Source organism: Podarcis vaucheri (assembly GCF_965113315.1).
Source record: "Podarcis vaucheri genome assembly, chromosome: 5".
NCBI lineage: Eukaryota > Metazoa > Chordata > Lepidosauria > Squamata > Lacertidae > Podarcis > Podarcis vaucheri.
The window spans coordinates 21,000,047-21,018,420 of record NC_138763.1 but is presented as its reverse complement, the minus strand read 5'-3'; the positions used below and the strand labels follow the sequence as shown (position 1 = coordinate 21,018,420).

The 18,374-nt window shown below is 37.8% G+C and overlaps 1 protein-coding gene across 1 annotated transcript in view; it reads right to left on the bottom strand.

The window, feature by feature from the left end:
- Positions 1-244: 244 nt before the first annotated feature.
- The window catches only part of KPNA4 (karyopherin subunit alpha 4), a 30,520-nt gene continuing 12,390 nt past the window's right edge, over positions 245-18,374 (bottom strand). The window contains exons 3-17 of the mRNA XM_082224321.1: positions 17,965-18,054; positions 17,856-17,885; positions 17,723-17,775; positions 15,260-15,355; positions 15,080-15,165; positions 13,450-13,536; positions 11,355-11,524; positions 11,229-11,273; positions 10,131-10,262; positions 8,953-9,081; positions 6,673-6,777; positions 5,824-5,895; positions 4,297-4,459; positions 3,969-4,063; positions 245-2,177 (exon numbers count right to left, since the gene is read on the bottom strand). Of these exons, the coding sequence (XP_082080447.1) occupies positions 2,079-2,177; positions 3,969-4,063; positions 4,297-4,459; positions 5,824-5,895; positions 6,673-6,777; positions 8,953-9,081; positions 10,131-10,262; positions 11,229-11,273; positions 11,355-11,524; positions 13,450-13,536; positions 15,080-15,165; positions 15,260-15,355; positions 17,723-17,775; positions 17,856-17,885; positions 17,965-18,054 (1,452 nt within the window). The 3' untranslated portion in view covers positions 245-2,078. The remainder of the gene's footprint in view (positions 2,178-3,968; positions 4,064-4,296; positions 4,460-5,823; positions 5,896-6,672; positions 6,778-8,952; positions 9,082-10,130; positions 10,263-11,228; positions 11,274-11,354; positions 11,525-13,449; positions 13,537-15,079; positions 15,166-15,259; positions 15,356-17,722; positions 17,776-17,855; positions 17,886-17,964; positions 18,055-18,374) is intronic.

Genomic DNA, 18,374 nt, shown 5'->3' with positions numbered 1-18,374 from the left:
AGAGCAAAAGAACATATTGAAACTATGCTGCTGAGTGAATGGGACAGAGGATCTACATTCAAATGTAGTCAATTTGTGTGTGGCAACCTACAGTTGGTGAAGGCTAAGAGGCATGATTTTAGAAAGGGTGAAAGGGATTATCAAATATAAGCATTATAATGTTGTTCTACTTGCTTAATCAAATAATGGCACACAAAAGCAGGTTCTGTAAATATTTGAATAGACAAAAATGCATACACCAATGTAACATTGTTGTAAGTTTTAATGTTTATTTTCCCCAAGACAGCCTAGCCTGCATTCTACTTGGATAAATTTCACAAGCTAGTTTTCTGCTGCATCTAGTTTTTAAACTTTTAACCATGTTTCTGATGACAAGGAATGCTGCAAAAATACTCTAGTCCAACAAAGAGTTATGATCACAAAATAATCTTTATCCATTCTACTGCGTTTCAGAATTACCAGCTGATTTAAAAAAAACAACCACAAGGTAGATATAGATGCTAATGGTGGCTAACCTGGTATGTTTTCTTATAGCAAACTGTTGTTCATGCAACACTTGTGCTCAAAGGGGAAGGCACAGCATTTCCTACAATGAGCCACCTTATAAAGAGTTCTCCTTTTGTACATATTTGCAATGTCACTTTTAATTTAGTGTGCAGAACCTCAAAACTGAGGTATTATTCCAATTATAAAAACCACTTGCATTTTGTATGCAAGTTAAGAATACAAAGTTCTCTCTAAAGTGGCTCAAAATAGATTGTTCATGGCTGCCTACATCTAAAGATAAAAAGTCTAGAACAATTGGACAGATTAGGTGGTATTATTAACGGTGTTCAAACCATGACTTGATTTGTACATCTATTCACATCTCCAATCTTTTCAGCAGTACATATGCACCAAATTTTATTTTGAGGTTTCCATATCATTTTCATAGAAAACAAAGTTTGAAAACAAATAACATTGAAACACAGCACGGTATCATACCACAACAGAAACAGCTGGTTACAGGACTCAATAAAATCTAAAAATGAGCTATGCTGTAAATTACCACATGCAAAAATAGCTTTATGTCGTCTCTGAAAATGAAAAGGATGGTGTTAAACTTGTTTTTTTATTGTTTTCTAGTATTATATGGCAATTTGTGTACTGCAACACAATAGTTGGAAGAGGGAAACGTTTGTATGAGTTTCATGCAAAAAATCTACACAAATTAGTTTGGATGATATGGAAAGCTTTTTTTTGTAAACAATGAACAGTCATCTGGTGCAAATGCACAGGGAAGCCTTCCTCAAAGTTTTCTGACTTTACAAGCAACTAGTAATAAGCCATACAGGAAAGGAAATAACTAAAATAAAAGGGGTGGGGAATAAAACAAAACACAGGCTGCAGGAGTAAAACCATAGTCTGCTGCTAAACCGGTCTCCGTTTTTGTGTCCAGTGTTAACACTTATACACTCCTTTTGATGATTGACTAGGGTTATTATCAGCCCCCTGAAGGCAAATCAAGCTTGCATGCGTTCACATACAGCATCACAACCATACTCTCGTACACACCCACTCCAAGACTAGGAGTCTGCTTCATGAGCAAAGAGCCCCAGATTTGAAACACACACGTGGCCCCACAGCACTGAGTCCAGACATTCACTCAATGTTGTCCATTCACACGGTGCTTCATTAGCAAGACCTGGGCTCATTCTCCTTGGACTTATATGGGCATCCTATTCTCCTTTATGCTTACATGGCTTGATGATGGAATAGTACTGCATTTTCCCCCCACAATTGCGCTAATTAAGTCAATGTTCCTCCTCAGGCACTGAAGATCTTTGACCTGTAGCCCTTTTCCTTTGAACAACCTATATAAGCATTCAGTGTGAAGTTTTTCATTACATTTTGCCACTCACTCTCACTCGCACCCACTCGCCATCTTGACTTCATTCGGGCTTTTCTGTGATTCCAAATGAAATCTTCACCATTTTCTTCCCCGATTTAATGCAGCAGCGGATCCCATGAGCCAAGCTTGATGGATCAAACCTTATTTTATTCAGTGCTGCATTGTACCTAACTTCCAAAATACCACTCTAGAACTGGAACCCTTCTGCAGGTACATTGGCAGATGAATTGAAACCAAATGTTCCACCTTGTATTGCCTCTGGAACAAGGCTTGGATCTTCATCTATCTGTAAATGAACCACAAAGACCAGAAATAAGAATCTTCCAGGCTTCCAGTCCCACCTGCCTTAATGGAGGCAGCCCCCACGATAGCAAGTGATCATCACCAAATGAAAAACAAGAATGACAGAGGGCAAATCATCATTGCAAATTCACCCCAGGGATGGGGGGAACGGGCTTCACTTGCAGTTCGTCTCGGTACTTGGCTCTTGCTCTGGCATGGAATGCGCTGAGTGCAAAAGCACTTTGCCTGGCGAAAACCCTCCTACGCCGCCATTAAGAAGAGGAGGTTCTCCATTGAATTGGATCCTTAATTGGCTTTAAAGTACTGGCATGTGATGGAAAAGGGTTGCAACAACATACTGTGGAATATACCAGCTACATGGATCAAAGGTTTGAACTGAGATAAGATTTTCTTCGGTGTGGGAGCTGGTTGGGGAGAGGGAACCCCACAGTTTGTTTATTCTAAGCTTTTATATATTTATGATTCAGCAACCCTCTCGGGAACATAAGATAAAAAGATATTTACAAGTGAGGAAGGGACGTTGGAGTAATAGTGATATTAACAAGCAAAAATGGAAACAGATTGATCTGAAATGAACGGAGGGGGAGGGGAAGCTCAAGTATGACTATGTTGGAATTATTAAGACCAGGGGTCAGCAAATGTTTTCAGCAGGGGGGTGGTGCACTGTTCCTCAGACCTTGTGGAGGGCCGAACTATATTTTTTTTTTGGGGGGGATGAAGGAATTCCTATGCCCCACAAATAACCCAGAGATGCATTTTAAATAAAATGGTACATTCAACTCATGTAAAAACACGCTGATTCCCGGACCGTCCGCAGGTCAGATTTAAAGGCGATTGGGCTGGATCTGGCCCCCCCGGCCTTAGTTTGCCTACCCATGATTAAGACAGATTAATTCCCCTCAACTCCGTTTAAAAACGACAGACAAGGAAAAAGACTGAGATTTTTGCGTGCTACTGATGGAATGTAATCTAAGATAAAGTTTAAATGGGCCATAAATCTCTTGCTGGAAGGAAAAGAATTTGGGGGTTGTGATAAGAACATTGCAGGGATTCTGGGAGTTGGAAAGGAGTATTAAATCTTCAGCACGTTCGAAAACTGCCCACCTTTTCCTAGGCTGAGGGGAAAATGGCGAAGATCTGCAACGTGTTTTACTAGTGAGACAGAATGGTTTCCAGCAGACTGTCGCCAGTTCCAAGACATTGAAGCAAGGGACGGAGAGCTAAGACCTTTGAGAAACTTTGAGATTCAGTTCCTCCCCAAGCCACAATGGGAAAAAACAACAGCTGGGAAGTGAAAGAGACAACACCATATACGGACAGAAGGAATCTCCATGGACATAATAGTTTTCACATGCAGGGCAGAATAAATATAAAGTGTGAGTTCCTCACTTGAAGTTTTATATTTTTATATATTGTAACATCACTAATGGAAATCATTAATTATGTATCTGTTGACTGAGGGGTTATTATTATAACCAAAATATAACTGACATTAAGATTATGGAATGCAGTGATACAAGATCGGAAATGCATCCAAACCACCATGCGGGGAGCCACTTTAACTAAAATGTATTAATTGGAAGTTGATTGGCATTTTCATAATTGTATAATTTGGGAATTAATTGTTATTGTTCTAATTTGGCTATTATTGGGGGTATATTGGAAAACTAACAACAACAACAACAAAAATTCCAATCCAACCAAAGTCCATTACCAGGTTTTTAACATTCGGTACTTTACTTCAAAATACTCAGTTTCAGAATTATGTACTTACATCATCTGAAGAGAAGAACTGATCAATGATCTCATAAGCCAGTTTGTAGATGTCTTCATTTTCATGATTTTGTAGTTGTTCAATTTTCTCCAGCCCTGTAAAGTTTAACACAAAAAAGTTGAAGGAATTTTTACAGGACTAGCTGTAAAAATGAAAACAAATGGTTTTTCAAAACACACTGGTAATCAGAATGTCCACAAATCATATTTCTCCATAGAAACTATGAAAATATTTCCAGATCTGTGACAAAAATACAAAAACAAAAAACTGAAGGATCACTTTATCAAATCTTAGACCTCGGTATGCAAAGGCAAATTGTTAATCGTACCTCCACATTCTTCAATAAGGTTGGCTATGGTTTCTGCCTCCTCTTCAGCCATTTTTAATATATTACTTAGCCCATCCAACACTACTTGTACAACCTGAGCATCTTTTACTGTTAACAAGTTGCAAAAGGGAGGAATTACATTTTGTTGAATTAGGTACGCCACCTAAAAAAAGGAATAGAAACAGACATTAAGCCAATTAGGATCAATACAACTTACATAAACTGCTTGGAGGTTTATATGATTAAGCCATAAACAAATTATGAAATAATAATAAATATACTAAGTTAAAATATAAATATAATAAAAATACTAAATATACTGGAGAAAAAGGAGAGTTAATTAAAACATTTTCAAAACTACAGAAATTCAAGTAAAAGGATTCTCATTGTACTCAATAAGCATTATGTCATCTAATAACTCATAATTGGTTTTGACTTTAAAACCAAACAAATATATATTTTTTAACTCATATTAAATATGTATTTGATGAATTTGGACATAATCAACTATTGTAAGTTGGTGGATTCTAGCTCCAGATATCGAGGGGGCTTGGCTTTTAGAACAGAGTATTATGCAAGACTCACCTGTGAGGCTACTGATTTACGTTTTTAAATCTGCAAGGAACACCAAGTGATAGCAAAAGAAACCAAACCAAACCTTGGATCCAAAGGTGCATTACAGAAGCAAAACTCGACTTCGCTTCATTTTTGCTGCACTCTCCCCTATTTCTCCAGATTCCACATCCCATACTATTCTGGAAGGTCTCTGTCCCTCAAAAACATCTTTCAGAGGGGTGCAAAGGACTTTAGTGAGAAGGGCAGGCAAGCCCTATTGCAGGAGCATCTACTGTGAAACAAGCTTCTCTTGAGCATTGAAATGCTTATAAAATATTTATTTCTTCCTCTCTCCACCAGTTGAGAAAGAACAGCATTGCTAGCCCTACTTTCAAAGCTTACAATGCAGCTCTCCCATCTGGGGCATTTTATATGCATGTGCGCACTCAAGAGAAATCCAAAGGATAGCCCCCATATCAATGGCTTCAGGTTACAAGAAAGGAGATTCCAACTAAGCATCAGGAATAACTTTCTGGTGGTAAGAGCTGTTCGACAGTGCAATGGACTCTTTTGGAAGGTGGTGGACTCTCCTTCACTGGAGGTTTTTAAGTAGAGGTTGCAAAAAGAAAAGTTCTACACTGGTCTGCGTGAAATTGATCAGAATTGGCTCTAAGTGGATGAACTGATATTTTAAAGGCATATTTTAAAGGCAAATAATGAGCACAATGTGGTATAAGGTGGTTCTTGCAAGAGGACCCATCTGTGGCTTTGATCTAGTATAATCCAGTGAAAGTTATACACTTTAAAGTCCCATTGAGGTCAAGGGAAGAATTAAGTGTTTGCTTAAAAACTCTCCCACTGAAATCAGTAACACTTCTAAATGCTATTATTTGGTTGAACTGTGCTTTCTGTTTTGTACATTCCTTTACTGTTTTAAAACAACAAGTCAGTTCGTCAAACTAGGTTACTTACTTGATCTTTTCTTCCACTGATTGTCAGGTTGCTTATAGCCCAAGCAGCTTCTTTCTGTGTACCAAAGTCACCCTAAAGAGAAGACAGTTGGAGGAATATCTTTATTGTCTACACAGGAGGTACACTCAGGCAGGTAACATGAGCTGATTCAGGCACCAGTCTTGTGACCACAGAAGAAAAACAGTGGATGAGCAGAGCCTCTGTATCCCAAAGCTAAGACATATCCCAACGCTAAGACAACTGGTTTTAGGACGCCAGCATCTGAGGTTTAAGTCAGCCATAGCAGGAAGAGCTGGGACCCTTCAGATGTTTTTGAACTGCAGCTTCCAAAATCCCTGATGGTTGGCCATGCTGGCTGTTGCTGTTGAAGTTGGGTGTACGCACCAAGGACTGAAGAGATGTTACCTGACCTAACATCTGAAACAAGGACCTAGGCACAGCTTACCTGCTGCCTATCAAATGGGAGTACAGGGAGAAGAGGAAAGTACTGAAGAAAATCTCTATGACTGGAAAAAGCCCAGCAGAGGAAAAAGTGATGGATGGGTGGAGATCTTCAGGAGAGGATTGGTGGGCATAGGAATAAAGTTGAGCACCTCCTATCCAACCTGGAGGCCTCTGCTGCTTTAATTACTTTGAATTACTCAGACTGTGGGTCTCTTGGGGACAGACACCTGTCTAGCTGGAAAAAACCAGCTTACTGGGAAGAGTGGCCTAGAACCCTTCATCAGGCATATGTACCCAACCAGCATACGTACCCAACCAGCACATTTTATGTTCCACGGCTGTTTCAGTACAACACACACACACAGAACAATACAAAAGCTTAGCAAAAGATTGGTTTTGTCTAACCTTATCTAAAAGGTGTATTATCATTGGCACAAGGTTAGCATCTATCACCGCCTGGACTTGCTGCTGATTTCCTGCAGTGATGTTAGATAGGAACCAAACAGCTTCCTGCAACAACAACAAAACTGTGATTTTAAGAATATCGACAAGAAGTACTTTGAATAACGAAAGTATTAATCCATCTCTGTAGAGCTAGACTTATTTTAAAGGCGCAATACAAGCACAACTGACAACTATTTAAATTTGATTAACAACACTCAGGCAGTGGAATTCTTCATCAGCTACAGCTACTGGGCTGTCTTCAAAAGCAGCATGATGCAGCCTGCATTGCAATAGTTTATACAGAAGTTTATTAGAGCACGGATAATGGAGGACAAGTTGTTTCACTCCAGGAATAGCTGTAGCTAGAAAACTAGTTGGAGTAGGGCATAGTGGCTTCTTGGCACTGAAGCTACCTGGTCCAACAGTGACAGCTTGGAATTGAAGAGCCCTCTCAAACTATGAACCTGCTCCTTCAGAGGGAGTGTCTCTTCAGTTTCAAGTAACAATACCCAAGGATAGCATGCCTTTTAAAAAAATTGGCTTTAACACTATTGCAGTTTAGAAGAAAGATCAGTATTAGATAGAACAGTTTGTAGTATAACAGGTGCCAGCTGTAGCACTATGTTTATCTATATGTTGACAATTTTATCTATACTTGTTTAACAGTTTGGTGGATTTTACCTGCATTTTATTATGTACTTTATATATTAGAGAGTTCTGTGGTTAAGTGGTCTATAAATCTTACTATTTTTTTTTTAAAAACTACCTATAGAAGCATAAATGAAGTTGCTACTAGTGCAAATATTTTTTGATAAATGTAGAACCCAAAGAATGTGCAATTTTTGTTTCCCATTTAAATCTGGCTTATTCTCGAGTATGGGAAAAATGATGATTTCCTAATCTAAATCATATGTTTTAGGTGTCATTAAACTGAACTCTTGGATCAGATCACATTCCTTTTGCCTAACAAAAGGAACCTGTTAGAGGTTTAAAATGTCTAGATGCAAACTGCGAGCTTATTTTGGGCTCTAATCACTGGCAATGTTGCAGTAGGCCCAGATGATTTAGCAACAAGGCCTCAGATGCACTGCGAAATCAACAGCTTCTTTATCAGTGCCCACAGTTTACATCACTATATAACTTTTACACAACCAACCCCTTTTACCTCAGACTAAAATTTGCCCCCCTTCCCTAATGTACACACCCCTTACTATTCCCTATTACCTCCATTTCATCATTTCCAAGAGTCAGTTTATAATCCAGGTGTAGGCAAAAGACAGACTGGAGAAACACTGGCCAATTTTTGATGAGCTACCTTATATTTAAAGGCCACCAATTGCTAGGATATTATTTGTAATATTTATTTTAGGTCCTGCTCTTCATTATAACTGATCTTAGGCCAGGGTACAATAAAAATCCCATTTAAAAATATAACCATAACCAAAAACGATGCTGTACTAGAAAGGGTTATATCTGATGCACCACGATACATTTTGTGTTTTATGCTTTCATATGAAAGCAGGGTTCTGCATGTTAAACAGGAAAACATTATTCAGTGCCACTGAACATTATTCAGTGCCACTGTGAGACGGGAAAGCAAAAATAATGGACTGAATGACCACCTCAAACTGTCCAGTTATAGGAGTTTGCTACATTATTCAGAAAGTTTTCTTGAAATTTAAAAAACTACTTGTGGGATTGCCTTACCTTGTAAGTGCCCACTTGAATGCTTTGATCTGTGAAACTGACACTGTTACATAATACTTCCTACACAGCTGTAATAAATCAATCTTTCAGTGTTGCAGCACTTTGGAACTCCCTGTCTATACTCCTCAGGCAGACATTTCCGTTGTACTCTTTCCAATGACCATTTAAAGCTTTTTTGTTTAGGCAAACCTATCCAGACTTGTAGATGCTGATGTGTTGCATTCTTTTTTACTGTTGATTTTAATTATCTTTAAAAAATTTAAACTGCTTTTATTTATAATTTTGTATTACCTGTAAATTGCTTACAGAGATTTTACTACAATCAAGCAGTATAATTTTTGTGAAACAAACAAACAAACAAATAAATAAATATGCTCCTTGCAAAGGAATTGCTACATTACAATTTCTTCAAAAGTCAGAACAACCTTTCAAGTAAAGAGATTGACGATTATCCTGTACTTTTGTTTGAGAGATATGTCACACAGTCCCCTGGTATCAATTCTCATGCATTCAGCGTCATGCCCATTTTCATACCTTATTAATTTTTTCTTTGGGGTGAGTCAATAGGGCAGGGAAGTGTGAAAGAGCTTCACAATTCAGAACTACCTGGGTCTGTTCATCAGTACCAGTAACAATATTTCCTACAGCTCTGAGTGCCGCAGTCTGAAAGAAAACATTTCAAAAGTTAAAACCTGATGGCTTGAGCAGCATGTTTTAAAATCAAGCATTATAGTATTAAGACTACATGATTTGACTGAGGCTGAAATCCTATTCACATTTACTTCTGAGTAAGTATGTACAGGATTGCACAACACAGCTTTAATAGATCAACTGTACCACTTAAATCAGGTAGAAGACATGGTTCTCCCCCATCCCCTGGCAAAAATTAAAAACTTGCAACTTTACAAATCTGACAATGAAAGATTTGAGAAATTATGATTTCTGAAACAGCTACTGTGTTGAGCAGTAGATTCATCTTTTTCATGAGCCAAATTTGATGGTGAAAATGGTAATGGGTTGAGGTGGTATTACACAAATAAACCTTAGGGTCACACACTTAGTAACTTCCTGGCTTTCAGCAAATCAGTTGGCCATTGCATCTGAATTGAGAAACAATGGTTTGTGCAAAGCCTGATTTGTTTTGTCAGATTGAATGACAAGCAATGGCTTGCTAAAAGGCAGGTTACAAATCAGCGTGCAAAAAAGAACTTAGTCCCATCTCTCCAGATACTTCATTATATCTGAACCAATCTACAACGACTTGCAGTTTGTATCCAGAGCTGGAAAATTGAAGTGGAAGTACCAAGCACCCATTTTCAACCATTTTGACTCTAATTTGATAGCATATTCCTAAGTCTGATAAAATGAAATATTAAAGAATACATCCCTTTTACAATGAGCATTAAACTTGCTAGTTAATAAAAGCTTTCACTCAACAGAAACTAAGGAAAGCTACTGTCCTTTTATTTTTTGAATCTATTTTGTCCTATGGGGACAGCAGCTTTAAAAATGTTTATTCAAGGCAAAAACCCGATTCCACATTCCACAAAATTTGAGAAACATTCAAGTCAGAATTTTTTTTTACATTTCTGAGCTTGACAAACACAGTGACTGAACACAGTAAGAATACAATGTGCATCATACTGTAAATTTCTAATGCAATGCTGTCAGCAAAAATGCTTCAAATAAAGGAGAAATGGTACAAGACTCACTTGCACTTTAACTTCCTGATGGCTGAGAAGAGGAACCAAATGAGGAACTATCCCCGAGTCTATCACCATCTGAATCTGTTCATTGCCTGAATCTGTTAAGTAGGAGAGGGCCCACACTGTATCTACCAATATCTGTTCAAAAATCAACAAGACACATTAGAGTAATACAAAGGAAGTTCTACAAGACACAATGAGTCATATATAAACAGAAGCATTTCCCATTGAAAACAGTGATGTTCTCAGCCTACTTAGTATTTTAAGTTTCTGCAACATACCACAAAATAAATCACGGACGGTATCTGACAAAATCCCTTGCAAATTTTTGTTTCATACTTGTTTTCAAAAACATTTCCTGCTGAATCTTAAAACACATTATGCTGCTAACTCCTCAGCTATGACACTTGTCTAATTTCCACCAGCAAGTATATACATTATATCAAAAGGCCTCTGGCCTCTCCTATGTATTGGCAGAGTGGATTCTGATTTTGTTGCAGGTTAAGTCCCAACCCAGCTAAGAACAGAACGTACAGAGAAGCATGTTCTGCAGATTTATTCCTGAACTGAATGGGTGCTTCATAGAGAGCACGGCTGTCCAACAGATAAGTGCCTCAAACGCTAAGCCCTTCCAAAAAGGATAGAATTGTCCCACTCAGATGATCCAGAATGACAGTTCTGGTAGGTATTCTTATTTTAAGGGAATGATCCCATCCACCACCAACTTAGTGCTTGCCTATGGATATATGTTAAGTAGAGAACCAGTGGGAAGTCTATGCAAGTCTCACCAACCCCTGTGGGAGATGAAATTTGTGCCAGTGCACATAACTGTTCTGCAGTTACCGGGACCATAGCCCTCATGTAAACTGCAAGTTGTCTGTATTTGTGAACTGTCCCTCAGTTTTGTGGGAGCACTGACTTCTGAAATATGTTTTACTCCTTTGAGAGACTTTTGCTTCGTTAATAAGACTGACAAGTATCCACCAATATAGCCAAAGAGGCACAAATTGCTTTCAGGGGTAACCTGGCGAGGCTGTGATTTGTTTTTTCAATATGTGCTTATAATTAATCAGTAAACAGGCCGTGCAATACTGAGATACTCACATTTACATCTGTGTGATGAATTAAAACACAGAGTGCTGGGAGGATCTAGGAGAAAGAGAAAAAGGTAATTCAAAATTCTGCAGGAAAGCTCACAGTGATAAAATTTCAACAAAGAAGTAGTTTTACCTCCTGGATCGTTTCCATAGGTGGAGGCGGGTCTTTGTGGCGACACAAGTTGACCATTACCCAAGTAACATTTCTTAAGAAAGTTATGGGAATAGATGGGCTGATGAATGACAGCAGAGGCTTCACCACTCCAAGACTAATGACATAATCTCTACACTGGGGTCCATCACCTGTATAAACATGGAGGAGCTTGTGGGTAGAAGAAATATCAACATTGGTCTATCAAAATTGCTTTTCCCCATTAGGATAGCTCTCTCTGTATGTGAACAGTTTGAAATAAGCAACTTCCAGGTATAGACTCAGTTTGTTAGAATGGTTGATTTGTAGAATTAAGAGTTGGAAAGGGTGCTTGCAAGTCATCTAAGTCCAACCTCCTCCTTGATGCAGAAAATCTACAAAGGATGGCTGTCCAGCATCTGTTTGAAGACCTCTGGACAGAGAGACGCCACTCCCAAAACCCCTTTTGGGAAAGCAGAAAACAAGCCCTTGCCTTTTTCTGTAACAGCCCTTCAGGCATTTGAATAGTGTTGTTGGGGCAGCATTTGAAATAATGAGAAATGAGAATGCTTCTACATTTCAGTATTTTTAACCAATGTGTAAAGTCAGAGTTATGACTGACAAGTGCTATGGAGAAATTGAGAGTAATACACATTTTAGAGAAGACCCCTAAATAACCCAGGAAGTCCTTTCTCCAAAAAATTGTAGAAGAAACTGATTGTTCATTTTCAAACTTTCTTCTTCTTACCTAGTAGAAGCAGAACAGTTGCTGCTGAGAGAAAATAACTAAGAAAACCAGTACTTTAGTGTAGCTGTAAATCAGATTTTTTTTTGGGGGGGGGGGGAATTCCGCACTCCACCCCTAAGCATGAACATTATAAATCCCTTTTTGTTACAAAAAAGAGAAAAGGGTGCTTATCAATGTTCTGTTAACATGGCTGTAGCTATTATGAGACAGAAATAACTACAACAAATGCTCTTAGAATACACTGCCTGCTTTTTAACAATTTAATCTTGAATTTTTCCAAGTATGGGCATCTTGGCTGCCATAAATCTAATGCCTCATCTGAACTCTCCCCTCCACATACTCCAAATACCATGCTAGGTTATTCACTGAAATGTAGTATTTCCAATCTATGAAAAACCAACAGTAAATTCAGGAAACTTGAATACTTTGCATGGTTTGGCGGGGACTATTTTTTGTCACTAACAGCTATGTTGTAAGTAGACATTCAAGAGGTTAAACCTTTTGAAACATAGAAATGCAATTGTGGAAAATGTTTCACCAGTGAGGCCCGATTTATTTGTGAGTTCTCCAAAATAGAATACAAATTGGTGTATGACATAAAAGGTATGCAAATATATGCCCTCTTTTGCATGTGGCTGCAGAGGGCCCAATCCATATATAATGCACTAGGTCTAGAAAATCATGTTCGCACCTAGGCACAGGATACACTACCATGACTAGATATACTAAGCTGGCATAATAGCATAATAGCTTCTTCAACCTGCCATGCCCATTTTTGGACATGCATAAAGTCAAGTATGAAGTCATAACCTTCTTGGCTGAGTGTCCTAGAAGACCTGCCCCCTGTCTTGAAGGCCTTTACCCACCTGGCCTGGGGGAGGGGATGACTGACTCCAGCCAAAAAACCAGAGGCTGCTGAACAGTCTCTTGGGCTAGAGTTTTGTTTTGTGGGCTTTGTTGGGGGGAGGGGATTGCTGCTGCTCAGCAGCAGAAAAGCTATAGACTTCTGATTCTTAGCTGTAGTAGTTTAAAGAATGTAGTTTGATACAGAGAACTAGAAATGCATATGCTATGCATAGGTATCAGATATTCCACCAACTTGGGAGCTTTGCTTGCTGTGTGATGAATACCGAGAATAAGTGCACCATGACCTGAATAACTCATGTAACATTCTTCCATGTGATTTACTTGTCTGAACCTTCATGTGCCTAACTAAAATATGCTTTGGGAAAACACTCCCTAGCACAATTGTGTACATCGCTGGAGAAAAATAGCTTTCATTCAGTAGTAAAATTCTAAGCAGTTCTCATTGTCATAGTAGTGGAGTTTCTACACAGAAATGCAACAAACCTATGATATTGCCTAAAGCCCATACTGCCTGCTCACAAACATTTTGATGGGGCGAATGCAGCAACCTCAAAAAAAGTGGGACAGCATCTGCAAAATAAAGAAAAATATCATTATGGCTTTTTTTTTTTAGATTCCATATCCGCTTGGCTAAGATCTAAGATTTAAACTTTAAATCATGGAATATATAAACAGCCATTCCTCATTCAAAGATATTCAGATTGCAAATCATGCATAGCCACAATTTGTCTAGTTATCACTCAACTGATACATAATTTCAGGGGCTTAGTGCATGGAACTGAACCTCTTGAGAAAAAAGAAGCGCCTTTCTGAACCTCCAGTTCTTCCTCCAAAGCACTATAATGTTCAAAATAAATCTTTCAATTTTTTTCCAACAGGCGAGATGCACAACTGTGTCTGGAACTTAACATATCTCCCCAATGAGATGTAGCACACTCAGTATGCAGACAGAACAATGATGTGTAAAAGTGGAATTACCACACACTTATTTATGTTCCTTTTGCATTATGGCTGAAGGTAGCATAAAGCCTCCGTCATTGCCACTTCAGTTTTGCAAAGCTCTACAAACAGTATCCTTCTCCTGTGGAATACTTCTAAGCGTGTATGGCACTAAATCCCACTGACAGCACATTTTCAATTTACTATATTTTTTATCTTTAAACAGCCATTGGGTTGGATCCAGACCTCCTGCAAACACTGCTGACAATCTCTCCTACTTCCTGCAGCCTCTTGAACAGATATGAAGGGTTGGGAGAGCTTGTGGAATAGCATGAGAGGTGTCACTGGGATTTGCCGAGGCGGCAGGGAAATTGGTGAAAACCACCTTTCCAGCAGGAAACCCACATTGGTTCTTCATCCCCTCTGAGAACTGAAGAAGTCCTTTCACTCTGGTAAGGGCAAGTCTGGATCCAACCCATTATAAAAGAAAACTAGAGAAGTAACTATTTTTTTAAAATATAAAAAGTCTTTTATACTGATCAAGAAACACTGAAAACAGTCATATATCAGCAGTGGATAGTTCCAGAGATATTCTTCAGAGTATATATATTTTAAAGGCAATTCCACATATTCAAAACAATGTCCAAATACTAAACAGCAGTTAATCTTAGCTACGATTAGTGAAAGTAAGTCAGTTTAAAACCTTGGCTGGCTTGTTTCCCACTAATCACAGTTTGTCTAGGTTCAGATGTCACAAGCTGAAGTTGTTCTAAAAAGGAAGAGAAAGTTTATGGATGTCTCTTCATAGTGGTGCCAGAAGGAAGGCGGGAACTAGGCTAGTTATTGTAATGCTAAACTATGGTTTAGTGTTACATGCAAATTTGGCCACAAGCTCCAAATCAATTCGTTACTTACTAAATCCCATATTTCTGATCACAAAGCGGGAACACCTTCAGTGCTATCCAAATTTAATTTCAGTTTAGTGAGAGATTATGTACACATCTTCCTTTTCAGCGTATGATTAGCATTTAGAATTCAATCATCCTGGCTACAGCATCAAAGAACCAACTCATTGGCACATGTGAATGAATATCCAAAGAAGAAATATATTGTGTGTATAGTTCTACTCAATCAGCAAGGCATTTTTGCAGGAGTTAAGTACTGATTAACTTACTGGATTGAACGACAGCTTGCGTTTGTTCAGAAGTTCCGGATGCAATATTTGTCAGTGCCCATGCTGCTTCAAACTGTAAAGATGGACTAAGAATATAATAAGAAACAAACAATAGTTTATTACAATACTTTTGATCAGCTGCTTGAGAAAACAACTGTTCCTTTAAAGGCACATACTCACTTGTCATCTCTTTCAAGGCAGTGCACTAATATGGGTAATATTCCAGATTTTATTAAGTCATCAATAGGCGGGTTGCGATCACTGGAGAGTAGTTTTCTATTCAGAAATATTTGGAAAGTAAAATATCAAACTTTCGGGCAAAGTTCAAATGGCTCCAATTGATTATTATAGCTAAAAACATGAAGAGCAGCTAACAGGGATTTCACAGCATACTCCATTTCCTATCTTAACATAAAAATTAAAAAATATGGTAGTAATTATTCTGATATTTCATAAGTAACAATCAAATACAATTTAAATTTAAACCAGTAATTCTGAATGCATTATCTTATTCCCCTTCTTGACATTTGTAAAATATATTTTAAAGTCCAAAATGTCTTAAATTAAATCAAAATTAAACTGAAAGGAGATCAAAGGCAAGCAAATGTGCCCATTTGCCTCTTTTTAAAAGAGAAGACACAAGATAGCTACCTGGGCCAGAGTGCTAGAGAGTACAAAAATATGTTCATTATCCTGCTACAGAACATCATATACAGAGATTGCTGGTGATTGAAAGAATTGAATAAGACTGGTTCTCTCCTTTTTTAGTGGGTAAAGTTCTTGTCAGGATGGAGAGAATGGATGGCTGCAGAAATGTGGAATGTTCTCCCCCAGGGAGGTTTCCCTGGTACCTTTGTTACAAATTTTTAGGCGCCAGGCAAAATCATTTCTCTTCTCCAAGACCTTTGGCTAACTAAACAATCTATGGCCTTTAAACTGGGGGGTGGGGTGGGTGGGTTATTGTTTTCATTTGTTATTGCATTGTGCATTCTTGTGTTTTTATATTGTAAACCACCCTGTGAATGATTGTATATAAATTTTATAAATAAAATAAAGAGGTACATGTGTGAGCAAAAGTGTGAGGTGCCAAGCATCTTGAGCAAAAGGGTATAGGGTGGCTCTAGTCCTGAAGCACCACCCCTGCTTTAAACAGAACAAAGGTTTATTGTATACCTTGGAGAGAAGAGTTTAGAGCTGGACAACTGGCTGGTCAAGTATTTCATGAGGCCAAAGAATGACACTACACATGTAACAGTCTACTGCTGTTTATTTCATTATCACGCCATGTGTTAGCAAGAGGAGTGAGAACTGCTTTTCCCCTAATCTTGAAGCAGTCAGGTTCATACCCATGTTACATTAGATATTGCATGAAGATAGAACAGGTCAAGCTGTTGCCACTGATATATGGGAGAGCTGCCTTTAAAAACTGACGTTAAATATTTTAATATATTAATGAAATATTTATAGACCACACTTTATCTATCCAGGTACCAGGTCTGAGTCCAGAATATAAATCAAAAAAAGGCAAAAAAATATGAAGGCAGCTAAAACTATAACATCAAAATATCAAAACCATGGGTAGACAACATGGTGCCATCCTGATATTGCTGGACTAGAATTCCCATCAACTCCATCCAGCCTAGTCAATGATCAAGGATGATGGGTGTTGGGAATTCAAGAACATCTGAAGGAAACCAAACTATGAATAAATATAACCCTGGGATAATCACTCACTTAGAAATCCTTAAAATATCCCATCAAATAAATCAGTCTTGATCTGATACCATCATGATAGCAATGTTGGCACCAGCAGCACTTTTAAATGAAGGGTATTTTACATATCAGGTGCAGGTTAGTTCACTGACAATGGAACAAGGAGAAGAGCCCCTCTGGCAACTACGTCTTCAGGTATGTCACCCAATACCTTGAACTGAGCTCAAAAGCAGATAAGCAGCCAATATAACTTTGAAAATTGGCATCAAGCAACTCTATCTGGCCGTACCCATTAAAATTCTGGCAGCTGCATTCTACACTTATTGAAGCTTCCAGTTTGTCTTCAAGGCAGTTTTGTAACTTCATGGAAGTTACAAGAGCATGGACTGCTGTGGCAAAATGGTCCCTGTCCAGCCAAAGCTGGTTCCTTTCTTTGGCTCTTTTTAATTTCTCTCTTAATTTAACTGTTAAGGTGGTCCTGGCATTCCAGGATAAAAGTTAAAGAGAGAACACTTATTTCATGAATCATTCACAATTACATGTTATATAACCTTCTTGAAAGTTATATTTGGCAAACTAACAAAACATCTGACCAACCATCCAACTTTTATCATCTATCAAAAGTGCACTATTTAAAAAAAGAAAAACCTCAAACAATTTCCCTTAAGATATATGTCATTTTATGCCCAGTTACTTGTGGCATTTTGTGAAATATTGATTTCATTAATATTTGCATGCAAAAAATGGAATTCAATTGTTGATCAACTTGTGCTCCAAACCAATTTAGAATATGTCAAATACAGATTAGTGTTCACATTAAGAGCAGCTGAAGAACCAACATTTCCAGTCATAACACAGTACAGCTACCGATTCCACTAACAAACTGTACTACCATAGAAGAAAGCATATCTGAGTAAATTATTCTCTTACCTTGCAGCTTGCACTGCACTTAACTGGATACCTTGGTTGTCACTTGAAGCATTCTAAGAAATAAATATATTTAAAAATCAGGACTTTCACAATATAAGTGAATTTTAAAAACAGAAGTGGTTAAGATACTTACCTGCACTATTGCCTCTAGAGATGTGTTTTGCTGAAACAAATATCAAAGCATTAGAAATGCATTCAAAAAGACATACATATATAATATTTAATCACCAATTAGTTCTTACCACTCTGAAGTCACCATCTATATCAGAATCTTCACAGATATCTTCATGAGGTACGTTTCGTCTCTTTAACAGATGCTCATCTCTTTTGTTCTTTTAAATACAAAATACAAATTACATTCAGACAAGGGGCACCTGCTTTCCCTAATGCTTCAAAAGTGTATTATAAATATTTGTAAAATTTAAAAAATGCAAATATGTAATGTAAGAAAAATGCAGTGTACAAAGCAATAAAAAATATTAAGGGTAGAAAATACAATAAGAGGCTTTTAATTCATATTACAGTATAGAAAAAGTTACATGATTTACATAACCTGACACAGTACACATTTATATTCACTATTTATAATTTGCCAATCAAATTTTATGTTCATATAGGTAACAGTTTTGTGTAATTCTAAAGCTTGCATGTT